The 17,284-nt window shown below is 35.6% G+C and overlaps 11 protein-coding genes across 11 annotated transcripts; 7 read left to right on the top strand and 4 right to left on the bottom strand.

Annotated features, from left to right (window-relative positions):
* Nucleotides 1-1,859: 1,859 nt before the first annotated feature.
* Nucleotides 1,860-2,216, top strand: LOC148926869 (auxin-induced protein 15A-like). Its single transcript, XM_089057895.1, has one exon. It carries the CDS (start codon nt 1,890-1,892, stop codon nt 2,154-2,156), a length of 267 nt encoding a protein of 88 aa, XP_088914021.1. The 5' UTR covers nt 1,860-1,889; the 3' UTR covers nt 2,157-2,216.
* Nucleotides 2,217-3,164: 948 nt separating this feature from the next.
* On the bottom strand, nt 3,165-3,644 carry LOC148926868 (auxin-induced protein 15A-like). Its single transcript, XM_089058552.1, has one exon. The coding sequence runs from the start codon at nt 3,544-3,546 to the stop codon at nt 3,280-3,282; it is 267 nt and encodes an 88-aa protein (XP_088914678.1). The 5' UTR covers nt 3,547-3,644; the 3' UTR covers nt 3,165-3,279.
* A 614-nt stretch (nt 3,645-4,258) lies between these two features.
* LOC148926867 (auxin-induced protein 15A-like) lies at nt 4,259-4,777 on the top strand. The gene has a single exon (XM_089058554.1). The coding sequence runs from the start codon at nt 4,364-4,366 to the stop codon at nt 4,628-4,630; it is 267 nt and encodes an 88-aa protein (XP_088914680.1). The 5' UTR covers nt 4,259-4,363; the 3' UTR covers nt 4,631-4,777.
* A 2,194-nt stretch (nt 4,778-6,971) lies between these two features.
* Nucleotides 6,972-7,426, top strand: LOC125188855 (auxin-responsive protein SAUR29-like). Its single transcript, XM_048085916.2, has one exon. The coding sequence runs from the start codon at nt 7,054-7,056 to the stop codon at nt 7,318-7,320; it is 267 nt and encodes an 88-aa protein (XP_047941873.1). The 5' UTR covers nt 6,972-7,053; the 3' UTR covers nt 7,321-7,426.
* A 999-nt stretch (nt 7,427-8,425) lies between these two features.
* On the bottom strand, nt 8,426-8,909 carry LOC148926866 (auxin-induced protein 15A-like). The gene has a single exon (XM_089058553.1). It carries the CDS (start codon nt 8,803-8,805, stop codon nt 8,539-8,541), a length of 267 nt encoding a protein of 88 aa, XP_088914679.1. The 5' UTR covers nt 8,806-8,909; the 3' UTR covers nt 8,426-8,538.
* A 607-nt stretch (nt 8,910-9,516) lies between these two features.
* Nucleotides 9,517-10,005, top strand: LOC125188852 (auxin-induced protein 15A-like). Its single transcript, XM_048085915.2, has one exon. The coding sequence runs from the start codon at nt 9,621-9,623 to the stop codon at nt 9,885-9,887; it is 267 nt and encodes an 88-aa protein (XP_047941872.1). The 5' UTR covers nt 9,517-9,620; the 3' UTR covers nt 9,888-10,005.
* Nucleotides 10,006-10,724: 719 nt separating this feature from the next.
* Nucleotides 10,725-11,245, top strand: LOC148926865 (auxin-induced protein 15A-like). Its single transcript, XM_089058702.1, has one exon. The coding sequence runs from the start codon at nt 10,866-10,868 to the stop codon at nt 11,130-11,132; it is 267 nt and encodes an 88-aa protein (XP_088914828.1). The 5' UTR covers nt 10,725-10,865; the 3' UTR covers nt 11,133-11,245.
* Nucleotides 11,246-12,204: 959 nt separating this feature from the next.
* Nucleotides 12,205-12,673, bottom strand: LOC148926864 (auxin-induced protein 15A-like). Its single transcript, XM_089058701.1, has one exon. The coding sequence runs from the start codon at nt 12,586-12,588 to the stop codon at nt 12,322-12,324; it is 267 nt and encodes an 88-aa protein (XP_088914827.1). The 5' UTR covers nt 12,589-12,673; the 3' UTR covers nt 12,205-12,321.
* Nucleotides 12,674-13,525: 852 nt separating this feature from the next.
* Nucleotides 13,526-14,054, top strand: LOC125188853 (auxin-induced protein 15A-like). The gene has a single exon (XM_089058700.1). It carries the CDS (start codon nt 13,672-13,674, stop codon nt 13,936-13,938), a length of 267 nt encoding a protein of 88 aa, XP_088914826.1. The 5' UTR covers nt 13,526-13,671; the 3' UTR covers nt 13,939-14,054.
* A 1,393-nt stretch (nt 14,055-15,447) lies between these two features.
* LOC125188851 (auxin-induced protein 15A-like) lies at nt 15,448-16,023 on the bottom strand. The gene has a single exon (XM_048085914.2). The coding sequence runs from the start codon at nt 15,825-15,827 to the stop codon at nt 15,561-15,563; it is 267 nt and encodes an 88-aa protein (XP_047941871.1). The 5' UTR covers nt 15,828-16,023; the 3' UTR covers nt 15,448-15,560.
* Nucleotides 16,024-16,441: 418 nt separating this feature from the next.
* LOC125188850 (auxin-responsive protein SAUR20-like) lies at nt 16,442-16,935 on the top strand. Its single transcript, XM_048085913.2, has one exon. It carries the CDS (start codon nt 16,550-16,552, stop codon nt 16,826-16,828), a length of 279 nt encoding a protein of 92 aa, XP_047941870.1. The 5' UTR covers nt 16,442-16,549; the 3' UTR covers nt 16,829-16,935.
* Nucleotides 16,936-17,284: the final 349 nt, after the last annotated feature.

Raw genomic sequence — 17,284 nt, 5'->3', positions numbered from 1 at the left:
AGGAACTGACATCCTGCCAATGTTATCTCAATTTTCCGGCATGCACCCTCCGCTTCTTGGCGTAAACCGTTTCCCAAGAGAACGCCGAATCGCTCTTCTCGATCGGGCTGTAGTTGCAGCCGGTCCAAGAGCGCCCTCGATATAAAATTGTGGCTTGCTCCGCTATCTATAAGAACTATGATAGTGTGTTCTCCCAACCTTGCGTGCAGGCGCATAGTCCAAGCGGTATCAATTCCCGCCATTGAATATAATGGCAATTCAACGTCTCCTTCGCCAGACTCTTCATGCTCCTCGTTCATCTCCTCGAGTCCCGTTGGCTGATAAAATTCATACTGCTGCAGGTCCACCTTCTCTCCTTCTTCGGCGATCATCACTCGCAACTGTTTGAGGCGACACTCATGCCCCGGAGAATAAGGCTTTCGACACCGGAAGCACAGCCCTTTAGCCTTTAATTCCGCCAATTCTTGTGAAGAGATCCTCGTTAAACGAGGCCGTTGTGGAGGCTGCATCGCTTCACTGGCCATTGACATAGAAGATTTCCCACCCGGACGTGAGTTACTACTAGTGAAATTCTGACTTGGCCCCCCTACCGAGCCAGTCCAAGCCATTGTTCCGCTTCGACTCCAGCCGCTTCCCCTTGGCGTTGAATTATTCCAATTCAAATTTGTACGTCCTCCTCCCTGGATAGCCAAATTATCTTCTACGTCACGTGCTAATTCCATCGCCGATTCCAGTTCAGTCGGCCTGAATAGGCGTAGAAATCCTCGTATTGGATCCTTAAGACCCTTCATGAAGTAGCCGAGATAATGAGCGTCGGTTAAACCCGGTACTTGACTTGAGAGTTGAACAAACAAATTGACGTAATCATCGACTCCCTTAGTTTGTTTAATAACAGCCAATCTCTCAAATTCGTCCCCTTGGAAACGAGTATCGAACCGAGATACCAATGCTTCCGAAAATTCCTTCCATGTGAGGGAGGGCTTACGAGAACGCAGCCAAGTCATCCAATACAAAGCCGGTCCCTCCATTGCCACCACCGCCACTGCAACTCGGGATTCCGTCGCAGTTCCGGCTATCTCGAACTGTTGGTTGGCACGGGCTAGCCAACCGATGGGGTCCGTTCCGATCGAATGACGGCAGTTGTAGAGCCCCTTTGTTCTTTCCTTGGTCGGGTTTCTCGCCCGTGTCGCTACCTTCCTCTGATTTATTTCCGTCGTCGTTGTTGGACCCTCCTCCGCCGGAGTGAGATTCCGACTTAGTTTTGATGGCAACCGATAATTCGGTGAGGGTAGCAGTAATTATCTCCAAAATTTGTTTCATCGCTCTCTGATCCTCTCGAATCTCTCGCTGCTCTTTTTCCAGCGCTTCCACCCTTTCCGTTTGCGATCTCGTCATCTTCACGTGAGGACGGGATCCGGCAGGTCGGACCAATTGTTAAGAACTCAACAGAATTGAAGAGAAAACAAATGTAGAATTTCTTTTATTCAATCGGCAGTGCCGCCCAAGCCCCAGGCTTTTCCTTTCATACAAACTGATCCCCTTCAATAACTATCCCCTAAACTATTAATATGGAAATAATAATAATAATAATAATAATAATAATAATAATAATAATAATAATAATAATAATAATAATAATAATAATAATAATAATAATAATAATAATCGACCTCCCCCCCCAACAGGCGCATCATAACCGCCCTTTATTCTATTTACAAGATACACACTATTTACAATATTTACACTAATTACACAGCCCACGAATGTAGACTCAATCCCGATCCTCACGCTTCTTCCTCCTTTGATACACGATCAAGGGCTTTCCCTGGTTGTCACCCTCTCACTTCATATCATTCTTTCAGCTCAGAAGTGTTCGAATTTGTACAGCAATGGCTATCCGACAGATGCTGAGACATTCCTTGTCTAGTGAGAGAAGGTCAGCTGAAGTCCCAAAGGGGCATGTTGCTGTTTATATAGGCGAGAATGAAAAAAGGCGCTTTGTCATTCCAGTGTCGTACTTGAACCATTCCGCCTTTCAAGAATTGTTGTTTCAAGCTGAGGAAGCATTTGGTTTCCATCACCCTATGGGAGGCATCACCATCCCCTGCAGTGAGGACTTATTCATTGATGTCGTCTCTAGCTTGAGAAAAACATGATTAATGTACATGATATGTTTAGGAGAATCACCATTTTGTAGATTAGCATCTCTTAGAAATTGTAGACATTAGACAATGACATACTAAAAATGAAGATGAAATTTATTGAACTATTTTTCAGATTGCCAATTATCAATATGTGCTTGGTCCTTGGATACATTTGCTGTTATTTCTAGACACATGATATCTTTGAAAAATCTCATCATCTGTCATGAAACATTTTCCAATAAATTGTCAATAGCCTTAATCCATTAAAGAAAAGTTTTCTTACAGCTTCAAAATTTATTTTATAGTATGAAATCTGTTGTTTTAGCTGCCTTTTAGTGAAATAATAACTTTGTTGAAAAACCAGTAATCAATAGCTAGTACTATCTGAAAAAATTGTGAATGACAGGTATATATGTTGTGACTATGCCAGTAATGCTGTAACTATGCCATATCTTCAACCTCAGACTTGACATGATGACATCTTATTATAAATAATCGAATACATGAGCACAAGAGAAATCACATGGGATTGTCTTTGAATCATCATCAAGATTTTTAAGCAAACAAAATTTGTGATGTTAAATGCAGCCTACCAACTCTACCTTCACATACAAACTATGATGTCCATTTTTCGCTTACTATCTGTATACAACATTTTGCAAAGAAGAATAGTGCAGAAATTTTTACATAATTTCTTATTTGTCATGATAGATGGATCTTAAAAATTATTTATCTTTAAGCATTAACTTATTAACCGCAGCTACTTTATTTCTATTCAGTCAAGATTGAGAGAGTTATAAATGTTGAATGATTCCATCACTAGAAATCTGATGAATCACATGATTCTGTAGTCTAACAATCCATAGTTTTAAAGAAAATGATTGTGTTAAAACATATATGAACTTGTCTAGATTTGATTGAGGCAAATGCTGATGAATTTAATGACATAATAGCATCCTAACTTATTTAGTTTCTGTTGAAAGTTTATCAGAAGATTTGGTTGTTTCAGAGAGCCATATGTATTCAGGAAACAGAAGTTTCTCAATAATATGTTTCAGTGTACAGTCTAATGTATTCTCAATGTATACATTTTCTAGTCTACAAAATTCTACTCCTAAAACACCATTGCTGTAAATCATCTCGTGCTCAAACCGGAGATGAAATGTACAAATAAGTCCTCGCTGCAAGGGATGGTGAGGCCACCCATCGGGTGATTGAACCCGAACTCTTCCTCAGCTTGAAACAGCAATTCTTGAAACGAAGGATGGTTCAAGTATGTGACTGGAATCACAAAGCGCTTCTTTTCATTATGACCGACATAGACGGCAACATGCCCTTTTGGAACTTCAGCGGACCTTCTTTCATTGGACAAAGACCGTCTTAGAATCTGGCGAATGGCCATTGTTTGAAGTTTTTTTGAAGTTGGGATGAGATGAGGAGATTAGTTATGAAAGAAATCAAGAAAGCTAAAGAATATGCTGTAGGCTTGTTGATGGGTTGAAATTGAGAAAGTGTGGTATATATAGATGGAAAACAAATAATACAACCCTATGGAAACTGAGACTGGTTAGAAAATTAATGGATATGTTGTGGGTATGAGAGTTGGAAAACACAAACCAATGGATCAATACATGGACTTGTCTCTAAATCACATAAACATATTTAGCAAGTAAACAAGATATTGAATGCGATTGTTATCAACAAACTAGTACAATGTAGACCTCATCTGCTCCCACATAAACCAAATTGTAGAGTAAAATATGCCATCTTTATAAATTTAGTCATATTAGGACATTAATAATCACATGATTCTGTTTTTTTGTTTGTTGACAACATAATGCAGATTATAGGTGTGACATAATTTATCATACTATTTGGTTTATGTGGGGTAGATGAGCAGGTCTGCATTGCAAGAGTTAGTTGGGAACAATGGCATTCTAAATCTTGATTTCATACTAAATATGTTTGTAGACAAATACATGTGATGATCCATTTGCTTGTACTCCCAATTACTCTAATACCCACCACATATCCATTAGTTTGCTAACCAATCAATTTCCAAAGGGATGCAATATTTCTTTTCTATATATACAACACTTTTCTCAACTTCAATCCATCAACAAACAAGCCTTTCAGATTCCTTATCTTTCTTAATTATTTTGATTTTCTTTCATAACTACTCTCCTCATCTTATCCTAACTTGAAAAAAATTTCAAACAATGGCCATTCGTCAGATTCTAAAACGGTCTTTGTCTAATGAAAGGAGGGCGGCTGAAGTTCCAAAAGGGCATGTTGCCGTCTATGTTGGTCATAATGAAAAGAAGCGCTTTGTGATTCCAGTCTCGTACTTGAACCATCCTTCGTTTCAAGACTTGTTATTTCAAGCTGAGGAAGAGTTCGGGTTCAATCATCCCATGGGTGGCCTCACCATCCCTTGCAACGAGGACTTATTTGAAGATTCCATCTCTGGTTTGAGCACAAGATGATTTATAGCAATAGATAGTGTTTTAGGAGTAGAATTTAGCAGATTAGAAAATGTATCCACTGTGAATACATTAGAATGTACACCAAACATGTTATTGAGAAACTGTGGTTTCCTTAAAACTCTAATGAAAGTCATGTGATTCAACATATTTCTAGTGATGGACCTACCCAAAATTTATAGCTAGCTTTATCAATCTTTGACTTAATAGAATTAAAGTAGCTACGGGCATTATACTAAGGCTTAAAATTACATATCCTTTTTTTCATTCATCTATAGAAAATACGATAAAAGATAAAGTCATATTCGGTGATGCTTTTCACTCCTTCAAGTTGCTAAAGAAGATATATATTTGAGAATTGCTAGTAACAGTAGTCATATTTTATAAGTAAATATATTTACTCATCTATATAGTGTTTCTATAAGTAATCAATGTGTAACTCAAACTGTTAGAGGGAATAAGTGAGATAGTAAGGGCCATAAAAACACATGCATTTGTCTTTTGCATATCAACTTCTCTCTTAGTCTTATCATTTTCTCAAAACCTTCAACTTTGACAGATAAGAACGCGTTCATTATCAAATTATCGAGCATTTTAGGTGAAAATAGACATCAAAGTTTGTTATGCGAGGGCCCATGTTGTTACTTGCAGTGTTGGTAGAGGACATAGTTATACATCACATATTCTTGTTGCAATAAAATCTTGATAATGATTCAAAGACAATTCCATGTGACTGACTCAACTTATTTTAACACAAGTGATATTCGCAAATGTACGGGGCTAGTGTAGCAATTAGCAAGCAAGAGTATCGTATCCCACAGAGACAAATTCATATCAACTTAACTACCACGAATAAATGTTGACTACTATCTAAAGAATCGGGAAAGATTTGGTTTTGTTCTAACACTACGAAAAGCATATAATGAATAAATAAATAAATAAAAGCAAGTAAACACGAAGTGAAAAGATAATATGGAGAAAATTGTAGATCCGATGCACAATTCCAAGCTCTTATCCAATCAAATTGTCTTACCTTTTGGTGTCTCTAAAATTACTAAGTCGACCACAATTATAGATTAAAAGCCACTCCCGAGGTGAGAAACCTGCAGATTAGGTGCTAGGATTGAAGTCTCCTTCTAATCCTAAAACCCCTAACTCCCAAAAGCTCGATTAGGTCAAAGACCTCACTCAAAACCTCAACTCACCCGAGTTTTATTGCATTTAGGTGTGAATTATTTTTATTTCCAGATTAATTATTTCATCTCTCGATTAATCTAATTAATCCTACACAATCAAATGGTGATCAAGCAAATGAAAGGAATAAACCCAAGAATAATCAAATAATTACAAGAGCAAGCCAAGAACAAAATTAATTGGATAAAAACCATGAAATTAGTGCATCATCACCAAGAATTCTACAAGAAATGTTTAGCTACTCATGTTCTTCACAAAAACCATGTTTGAAACAAAGAATTCAATGAAATACATGGAGAAAAGATTAAGATACTCATGTGAGAATGAATCTATGGAATGACAACTTCAATCTTCCGATTGGAAGTCTTCAATCTTCAATTCTCTCTCTCAAAGTGTTCTTTGGGGGTGTGTATGAGTGATGGAGGCGGTGGGTGTAGAATGATATGAACCCTAGGCGTTTTTCCTTTAATCTCCCATCAAAAATCGCGTTTTTGGCAAGAGAATACGCCAAAATAGCGTACCCGGCCGGATGGAATTATAAAGAGCAAAATTCACCCGGCCGAGTGGTCATTTTCGACCACTTTCTGACCCTTTTCGCGTAGAATTGTTGTACCCGGCCGGGTGAATTTACAGTGTAATAATTCACCCGGCCGCATGAAAGTTTCTCGACAGCGCAGAGTTCTTGTAACGACCATAACTTCTTTTACCGAACTCCGATTGGGGTGTGCGAGATACCCACGCGAAGATCTTTCGAAGACGAAGAGATTGATATGCATTAGGGGCTGATTGGACTTCAAAATCTCAAGTAAATATTGTTTCAAACCAAGGCTACTGCATATCCATACATTTTGTACCTTTTCTACACATTCTTAAAAAAATGGTCAACATACGAACATAATAGAGAAGTAGATATAAACATATCCAATAATAGACAAAATATGATCAAATTCATACATAACCACCCTCTAAAACCATGTAAAATCCAAGTATGTCAGTGACTCCTCATGTGCTTGTGCTTCTCAACTTACATTTGCAGGCCATTTCATATCCACTTATTATGTTATCCACTTACCTATCATAAGAATTAAGAATACATGAAAAAAAATCATTTCTTGATCATCTATATATACACACATCACACTCCCTTATTGCAACCATCAACAAAAGCTTTCCTTCTCATTCAAACAAATACTTTTTTCTTTCAGCTCAGAAGTGTTCGAATTTGTACAGCAATGGCTATCCGACGATTGCTGAGACGTTCCTTGTCTAGTGAGAGAAGGTCAGCTGAAGTCCCAAAGGGGCATGTTGCTGTTTATATAGGCGAGAATGAAAAGAGGCGCTTTGTCATTCCAGTGTCGTACTTGAACCATTCCGCCTTTCAAGAATTGTTGTTTCAAGCTGAGGAAGCATTTGGTTTCCATCACCCTATGGGAGGCATCACCATCCCCTGCAGTGAGGACTTATTCATTGATGTCGTCTCTAGCTTGAGAAAAACATGATTAATGTACATGATATGTTTAGGAGAATCACCATTTTGTAGATTAGCATCTCTTAGAAATTGTAGACAATGACATACTAAAAATGAAGATGAAATTTATTGAACCATTTTTCAGATTGCCAAAAATTATTATGTTCTTGGTCCTTGATTACATTTGCTGTTATTTCTAGACAAATGATATCCCTGAAATATCTCATCATCTGTCACATGAAACAATTTCCAATAAATTGTCAATAGCTTTAATCCATCAATTAAATGTATCCTTGCAACTTAAAAATTTATTTTCTCATATAAAATCTGTTGTTTTAGCTGCCTTTTAGTGAAAATAGTAACATTGTTGAAATATCAGTGATTAATGGTAATATATTAACTTGACAGAATAAGATAAGAAAAAATTGTGAATGATATGCATATATATATGCTGTTACTATAATACCTATGCTGCAATTATGTCATATCTTCAACCTTAGAATGAGATATCTCAACCTGTTTAGACTTTACATTATTATATATAATCGAAAACACGAGCACCTAAGAAGCCACATGGGATTGTCTTTGAATGGTCATAAAGATTTTGATGCAAACAAAAATTTGTGATGTAGAAGAATGCAGCCTACCAACGCTATCCTCACATACAAATTATGATGTCCATTTTCACCTAAATTTCTCAATATTTAAAAGTTGAATTCTTTTTTATCTGCATTAATCTTATCGCTTACTGTTCTTCATACAACAATTTTGCAAATAAGAATATTTTTACAGAACATAATTTCTTTTATCTCATGATAGATGGATTAAAAAAAACTGTATCTTTAAGCATTAGCTCAATAACCGTAGCTACTTTATTTCTATTCAGTCTAGATTGAGAAAGTTATAACTTATAAATGTTGAATGAGTCCATCACTAGAAATCTGATGAATCACATGATTCTGTAGTCTAACAATCATTAGTTTTAATGAAAATGGTTGTGTTAAAACATATATTAACCTGTCTTGGTTTGATTGAGGCAAATGCTGATGAATTTTATGATATAACAGCATCCAAACTTATTTAGTTTCTGTTGAAAGTTTATCAGAAGATTTGGTTGTTTAAGAGAGCCATATGAATTAAGGAAACAGAAGTTTCTCAATAATATGTTTCAATGTACATTCTAATGTATTCTCAATGTATACATTTTCTAGTCTACAAAATTCTACTCCTAAAGCACCATTGATGTAAATCATCTCGTGCTCAAACCGGAGATGAAATGTACAAATAAGTCCTCGCTGCAAGGGATGGTGAGGCCACCCATCGGGTGATTGAACCCGAACTCTTCCTCAGCTTGAAACAGCAATTCTTGAAACGAAGGATGGTTCAAGTATGTGACTGGAATCACAAAGCGCTTCTTTTCATTATCCCCAACATAGACGGCTACATGCCCTTTTGGAACTTCAGCGGACCTTCTTTCATTGGACAAAGACCGTCTTAGAATCTGGCGAATGGCCATCGTTTGAAGCTTTTTCAATTTAAAATGAGATTTGGAGAGAAGTTATGAAAGAAATCGAGAAAGGTAAAGAATATGCTCTTGGCTTGTTGATGGGTTGAAATTGAGAAAGTGTGGTATATATAGATGGAAAAGAAATAATACAACCCTATGGAAACTGAGACTGGCTAGAAAATTAATGGATTTGTTGTGGGTATGAGAGTTGGGAACCACAAACCAATGGATCATCACATGGACTTGTCTCTAAATCACACAAACATATTTCGCAAGAAATCAAGATTTTCATGACATTGTTATCAGCAAACTAGTGCAATGTAGACCTCATATGCTCCCACATAAACCAAATTGTAGAGTAAAATATGCCATCCTTATAAATTTAGTCATATTAGGACATTAATAATCACATGATTCTGTTTTTTTGCTTGTTTGAGAACATAATGCAGATTATAGGTGTGGCATAATTAATTATACTATTTGGTTTATGTGGGGCAGATGATCAGGTCTGCATTGCAAGAGTTAGTTGGGAACAATGGCATTCAAAATCTTGATCTCTTGCTAAATATGTTTGTAGACAAATACATGTGATGATGATACATTTGCTTGTACTCCCAACTCTAATACTCACCACATATCCATTAGTTTGCTAACCAATCAATTTCCAAAGGGATGCAATATTTCTTTTCTATATATACAACACTTTTCTCAACTTCAATCCATCAACAAACAAGCCTTCTGATTCCTTATCTTTCTTAATTATTTTGAAATTCTTTCATAACTACTCCACTCTTTTCTTTCTAACTTCACAAAACATTCAAACAATGGCCATTCGTCAGATTCTAAGACGGTCTTTGTCCAATGAAAGAAGGTCAGCTGAAGTTCCAAAAGGGCATGTTGCCGTCTATGTTGGTGATAATGAAAAGAAGCGCTTTGTGATTCCAGTTGCCTACTTGAACCATCCTTCGTTTCAAGAATTGCTCTTTCAAGCTGAGGAAGAATTTGGGTTTAATCACCCGATGGGTGGCCTCACCATTCCTTGCAGCGAGGACTTATTCGTAGATTTCATCTCTGGTTTGAGCACAAGATGATTTGTAGCAATAGTGTTTTAGGAGTAGAATTTTGCAGATTAGAAAATGTTTCCTCTGAGAATACATTAGAATGTATACGAAACACATTATTGAGAAACTGTGGTTTCCTTAATTCTTATTGCTCTCTCAAACAACCAAAATCTTCTGATAAATTTGGATGCTGCTATGTGTTTTAAAATAATAATGAAAGTCATGTGATTCAACATATTTCTAGTGATGGACCTACTCAAAATTTATAGCTAGCTCTATTAATCTTTGACTTAATAGAATTTAAGTAGCTACGGTCATTATACCAAGGCTTAAAATTACATATCCTTTTTTTGATTTATCTATAGAAAATATGAACAAAGATAAAGTCTTATTTGGTGATGCTTTTCACTCCTTCAACTTGCAGATAGATATTTGAGAATTGCTAGTAACCATAGTCATATTTTCTAAGTAAATATATTTACTTATCTGAAGTAGTGTTACTATAAGTAATCAATGTCTAACTCAAACTATTTGGGGGAATAAGTGAGATATCAAGGGCCATAAAAACACATGCATTTGTCTTTTGCATATCAGTCTCTTCAACTTTGACAGATAAGAACGCGTTCAATATCAAATTATCGAGCATTTTAGGTGAGAAAAGGGATCAAAGTTTGTTATGCAAGGGCCCGCGTTGTTACTTGCAGTGTTGGTAGACTACATAGTTTTACATCACATAATCTTGTTGCAATAAAATCTTGCTGATGATTCAAAGACATTTCCATGTGATTCCTCATGTGCTTGTGCTTCTCAACTTACAATTGCAGGCAATTTATATCCACTTGTTATGTTATCCACTTACCCATCATAAGAATACATGAAAAAAAAATCATTTCTTGATCATCCATATATACACAACACACTCCCTTATTGCAACCATCAACAAAAGCTTTTCTTCACATTCAAACAAATATTTTGTTTCAGCTCAGAAGAGTTCGAATTTGCACAGCAATGGCCATTCGACAGATGTTGAGACATTCCTTGTCTAGCGAGAGAAGGTCAGCTGAAGTCCCAAAGGGGCATGTTGCTGTTTATATCGGTGAGAATGAAAAGAGGCGCTTTGTCATTCCAGTGTCGTACTTGAACCATTCCTCGTTTCAAGAATTGTTGTTTCAAGCTGAGGAAGAATTTGGTTTCCATCACCCTATGGGCGGCATCACCATCCCCTGCAGCGAGGACTTATTCACTGACGTCGTATCTAGCTTGAGAAAAACATGATTAATGTAGAAGATACGTTTAGGAGAATCACCATTTTGTAGATTAGAATCTCTTAGAAATTGTAGTCAATGACATACTAAAAATGAAGATGACATTTATTGAACCATTTTTCAGATTGCCAAAAATCAATATGAGCTTGGTCCTTGTTACATTTGCTGTTATTTCTAGACAAATGAGATCCTTGAAAAATCTCATCACCTGTCACATGAAACATTTTCCAATAAATTGTCAACAGCCTTAATCCATCAATGAAAAGTATCCTTACAACTTAACATTTAGCTGCCTTTTAGAGAAAATAATAACGTTGTTGAAAAATCAGTGACTAATGGTAATATATTAACTTGACAGAATAAGATAAGAAAAAATTGTGAATGATATGTATATATGCTGTTAGTATGATACCTATGCTGTAATTATGTCATATCTTCAACCTTAGAATGAGATATCTCAACCTGTTTAGACTTTACATTATTATATATATTCGAAAACACGAGCACATGAGAAACCACATGGGATTGTCTTTGAATCGTCATCAAGATTTTGAAAGCAAACAAAAATTTGTGATGTTGAAGAATGCAGCCAGCCAACGCTACCCTCACATACAAACTATGATGTCCATTTTCACCTAATTTTTGTCAATTTTTAAAAGTTGAATTCTTTTTTATCTGCATTAATCTTATCGCTTACTGTTCTGTATACAACAATTTCGTAAAGAAGAATAGCTTAGAAATTTTTACAAAACATAATTTCTTATTTGTTATGATAGATGGATCAAAAATGTTATTTATCTTTAAGCATTAACTCAAAAACCGTAGCTACTTTATTTCTATTCAGTCAATATTGAGAGAGTTATAAATGTTGAGTGAGTCCATCACTAGAAATCTGATGAATCACATGATTCTGTAGTCTAACAATCAATAGTGTTAAAGAAAATGATTGTTTTAAAACATATATAAACTTGTCTGGATTTGATTGAGGCAAATGCTGATGAATTTAATGACATACAGCATCCGAACTTATTTAGTTTCTGTTAAAAGTTTATCAGAAGATTTGGTTGTTTCAGAGAGCCATATGAATTAAGGAAATAGAAGTTTCTCAATAATATGTTTCAGTGTACAGTCTAATGTATTCTCAATGTATACATTTTCTAGTCTACAAAATTCTACTCCTAAAACACCATTGCTGTAAATCATCTCGTGCTCAAACCGGAGATGAAATCTACAAATAAGTCCTCGCTGCAAGGGATGGTAAGGCCACCCATCGGGTGATTGAACCCGAACTCTTCCTCAGCTTGAAACAGAAATTCTTGAAACGAAGGATGGTTCAAGTATGCGACTGGAATCAGAAAGCGCTTCTTTTCATTATGGCCAACATAGACAGCAACATGGCCTTTTGGAACTTCAGCGGACCTCCTTTCATTGGACAAAGACCGTCTTAGAATCTGGCGAATGGCCATTGTTTGAAGCTTTTTTTGAAGTTAGGATGAGATGAGGAGAGTAGCTATGAAAGAAATCAAGACAGGTAAGGAATATGCTGTAGGCTTGTTGATGGGTTGAAATTGAGAAAGTGTTGTATATATATATGGAAAAGAAATAATACAACCCTATGGAAACTGAGGTTGGTTAGAAAATTAATGGATTTGTTGTGGGTATGAGAGTTGGGAACCACAAACCAATGGATCATCACATGGACTTGTCTCTAAATCACACAAACATATTTTGCAAGAAATTAAGATTTTAATGACATTGTTACAAACAAACTAGTGCAATGTAGACCTCATCTGCCCCCACACAAACCAAATTGTAGAGTAAAATATGTCATCCTGATAAATGAAGTCATATTAGAACATTAAATTACATGATTCTGTTTTTTTTTGTTTGTTGAGAACATAATGCAGATTTAAGGAAAAAATATATATGTGAAGTACTGTTCAATAATTGGACCATAATATCGATATGCTTACAAACAGCACAACCATATAATTTGTGAAAGTTTGGTATAATTAACTTGTAGTACAAATTTTCATCAACCAAAATTTATGATTGATGGACCATTTTAGAAGCTTTGTTCACAAACCACTCAACCAGATGAATTACTAATCTGGCATTCACTTTTTTATGCCTTTAAAATTGAATCTGTAGGGGACTTCATTTATAAATTATAGGTGTGACATATTTTATTATACTAGTATTTGGTTTATGTGGGGGCAGATGATGAGGTCTACAATGCAACAGTTAGTTGGGAACAATGGCATTCAAAATCATGATTTCTTGCTAAATAAGTTTGTAGAAAAATACATGTGATGATGATCCATTAATTTGCTTGTACTCCCAACTCTAATACCCACCACATATCCATTAGTTTGCTAACCAATCAATTTCCAGAGGGATGCAATATTTCTTTTCTATATATACAACACTTTTCTCAACTTCAATCCATCAACAAACAAGCCTTCAAATTCCTTACTTTCTTAGTTATTTTGAAATTCTTTCATAACTACTCCACTCTTCTCTTTCTAACTTCAGAAAACATTCACACAATGGCCATTCGCCAGATTCTAAGACGGTCGTTGTCCAATGAAAGAAGGTCGGCTGAAGTTCCAAAAGGGCATGTTGCCATCTATGTTGGTGATAACGAAAAGAAGCGCTTTGTGATTCCAGTCTCGTACTTGAACCATCCTTCGTTTCAAGAATTGCTGTTTCAAGCTGAGGAAGAGTTCGGGTTCAACCATCCCATGGGTGGCCTCACCATCCCTTGCAGCGAGGACTTATTTGTAGATTTCATCTCTGGTTTGAGCACAAGATGATTTATAGCAATAGATAGTGTTTTAGGAGTAGAATTTTGCAGATTAGAAAATGTATCATCTGAGAAGACATTAGAATGTACACCAAACAAATTATTGAGAAACTTTTGTTTCCTTAATTCTTATGGCTCTCTCAAACAACCAAAGTCTTTTGATAAACTTGCAGCAGAAACTAAATAAGGCTGATGTAGTTATTTTATTAAAATAATAATGAAAATCACGTGATTCAAAGATTTCTCAAAATTTAAAAGCTAGCTCTATCAATTGAATAGAATTCAAGTAGCTACAAAGATTCTACTAAGGCTTTAACATGTCCTTTTTTGATTCATCTATCATTACAGAAAATATAAACAAAGGTATTATTTGGTGATGCTTTTCACTCCTCCAAGTTGTTAAAGAAGATAGATATTTGAGAATTGCTAGTAACAGTAGTCAAATTTTCCAAGAAGATATCTAAAACAGAATTTTCGTAAGTAATAAATGTGTAACTCAAACTCTTTGGGAATTAGTGAGATAGTAAGGGCCATAAACACACATGCATTTGTCTTTTGCATATCAGCTTCTCTCTTAGTCTTATCATTTTCTCAAAACCTTCAACATTGACAGATGAGAACGCGTTCATTATCAAATTATCGAGCATTTTAGGTGAAAATTGGCTTCAAAGAGTGTTATGCGAGGGCCCATGTTGCTACTTGCTACTCCACCATCTTACTTCATTTATTACACACTTCAACTCTTTCTTAAAATCCGAACCATAACAATAAGTGACTCCAAATATGGGACGGAGGGAGTACATCAGATATTATTGTGATGATTCAAAGACAATTCCATCTGACTTTGACTTACAATTTGCAGGCCTATTGCATATCCACTTGTTATGTTATCCTCTTACCTATTATAAACTGTTTAGTCTTTACATCTTATTATAAAAAATAAAAAACATGAGCACATGAGAAACCACATGGAATTGTCGTTGAATTATCATCAAGATTTTGAAGCAAACAAAAATTTGTGATGTAGAACAATGCAGCCTACCAACCCTACCCTCACAAACAAAATATGATGTCCATTTTCACCTAATTTTCTCAATTTTTTAAGAAGTTGAATTCTTTTTATCTGCATTAATCTTTTCTTAGTGAAGATCTGTTAAAGAAATTTTTACAGACATAATTTCTTAATTAATGATATACTTATTATTTTACTACCAATTCTACTACTCCAATCGATCTTTTTTGGTAATTTTTAGAGCTCCAAAACATCAGCAAAGAGAGTGTATTATTATGAACACTTGTCATATTATTCTGTTAAAATTGCCAATTATCACTGATTTTTCAAGAACTTGATTATTTTCATGATGTCATAACTGAAGAAGAATAAGTTGGGTATGTACTTATCTGCCTAAGTGGAATGCAGATGGATTTTCAGATATAACAGCATCCAGACTTGTATACTGTATTTAGTTTCTGTTGAAAGTTTATCAGAAGATTTGGTTGTTTCAGAGAGCCATATGAATTCAGGAAACAATAGTTTCTCAATAATATGTTTCAGTATACATTCTAATGTATTCTCAGTGGATACATTTTCTAATCTACAAAATTCTACTCCTAAAACACCATTCCTATAAATCATCTCATGCTCAAATCGGAGATGAAATCTACAAATAAGTCCTCGCTGCAAGGGATGGTGAGGCCACCCATCGGGTGATTGAACCCGAACTCCTCCTCAGCTTGAAACAGCAATTCTTGAAACGAAGGATGGTTCAAGTATGCGACTGGAATCACAAAGCGCTTCTTTTCATTATGACCGACATAGACAGCAACATGCCCTTTTGGAACTTCAGCGGACCTTCTTTCATTGGACAAAGACCGTCTTAGAATCTGGCGAATGGCCATTGTTTGAAGTTTTTTTGAAGTTGGGATGAGATGAGGAGATTAGTTATGAAAGAAATTCAAATAAGAAAGCTTATGAATCTGTTCAAGGCTTGATGATGGGTTGAAGTTGAGGAAAGTGTTGTATATATAGGTGGAAAAGAAATATTGCATCTCTTTGGAAATAGAGATTAGTGAGCAAGCTAATGATTATGAGAGTTGGGAAACACAAGCAAATGGATCATCACATGGATTGTCTATGAACATATTTAGCAAGAAATCAAGACTTTGATTGCCAATGTTCCCAACTAACAATTGCAATGTTAACTTCATATGTCCCACATTAAACCAAATATTATTATAGTAATAAAACCTGTCACACATATATATTGAGTCCTACATATTCAATTATGGCTTTTCTTCGGATCAGAGAGGCATCAAAATTTATTATGTGGCCATGGCTTGTTGCCAATATAGTTGGTAGGCTAACAATGTGTCAAACCACATATCATAAGACAACTCCATGTGATTCATAATGTGCTTGTGTTTTCAACTTAGGCATCATACCCCATTTCAATATATACTTGTTATCTTCTCATCATATTTCAATATAAGCCATTTTTTTAAAAGTCTATATATACACAACACACATTTCTTCATTCAACCAATATCAGCTCTTTCACCATATAAACTTAAGATTCTCTCTCCCACAAAAAAAGTTGCTCATTGCACGGTTTTGTAGAAGAATGGCCATGCGACAAATGCTGAGACGGTCTTTATCTAGCGAGAGAAGATCAGCTTCATCAAGAAATGAGGTCTCAAAGGGCCATGTTGCTGTCTATGTAGGGGAGACTGAGAAGAAGCGTTTTGTTATTCCATTGTCGTATTTGAACCACCCTTTGTTTCAAGAATTGCTGTTTCAAGCTGAGGAAGAATTCGGGTTCAATCATCCCATGGGCGGCCTCACCATCCCCTGCCGCGAGGACTTATTCATTGACGTCGTCTCTGCCTTCAGCAGGACATGATGATATAACAGAAATGTTTTAGGAAAAAGCACATTTTTGTAGATCAGCCTTTAGAAATGTATGTAATGACAAGATACGAATATACTTAGCCATTCTCAGATGCAAAACTATGTCTCTGTGGATTTCTTGGAATTTCGAGTTCTTAAATTTGCAATAGACATGAAAGAAATTTAGATGCTATTATCACTCACACTTATCTGCATTTGTCCAAAACGTCGCTGTATATGCTCTAACATCGAGTTCTTAGACCCTTACAAAATCATTAATCATATGATTCCTTAGATTTCTAATAACGAAATCAGGCACATTATTCTGACTCTATAAATCTTGATTGTGGTCTTATGAAAAAGTAGAAAATCATCAGTAACAAAGCAAATATATCCACTTGTAATGTTAGTCACTGCCCCAAAGGGCCACTTTGCTGTTTATATTGGTGAGAAAAGTGGCTTATTCATT

Source organism: Salvia hispanica, chromosome 5, assembly GCF_029641045.1.
Source record: "Salvia hispanica isolate PSC_SH4W2 chromosome 5, Shi_PSC_v1, whole genome shotgun sequence".
NCBI lineage: Eukaryota > Viridiplantae > Streptophyta > Magnoliopsida > Lamiales > Lamiaceae > Salvia > Salvia hispanica.
The sequence above is the reverse complement of the archived record's forward strand: the minus strand, read 5'-3'. Positions and strand labels throughout refer to the sequence as shown.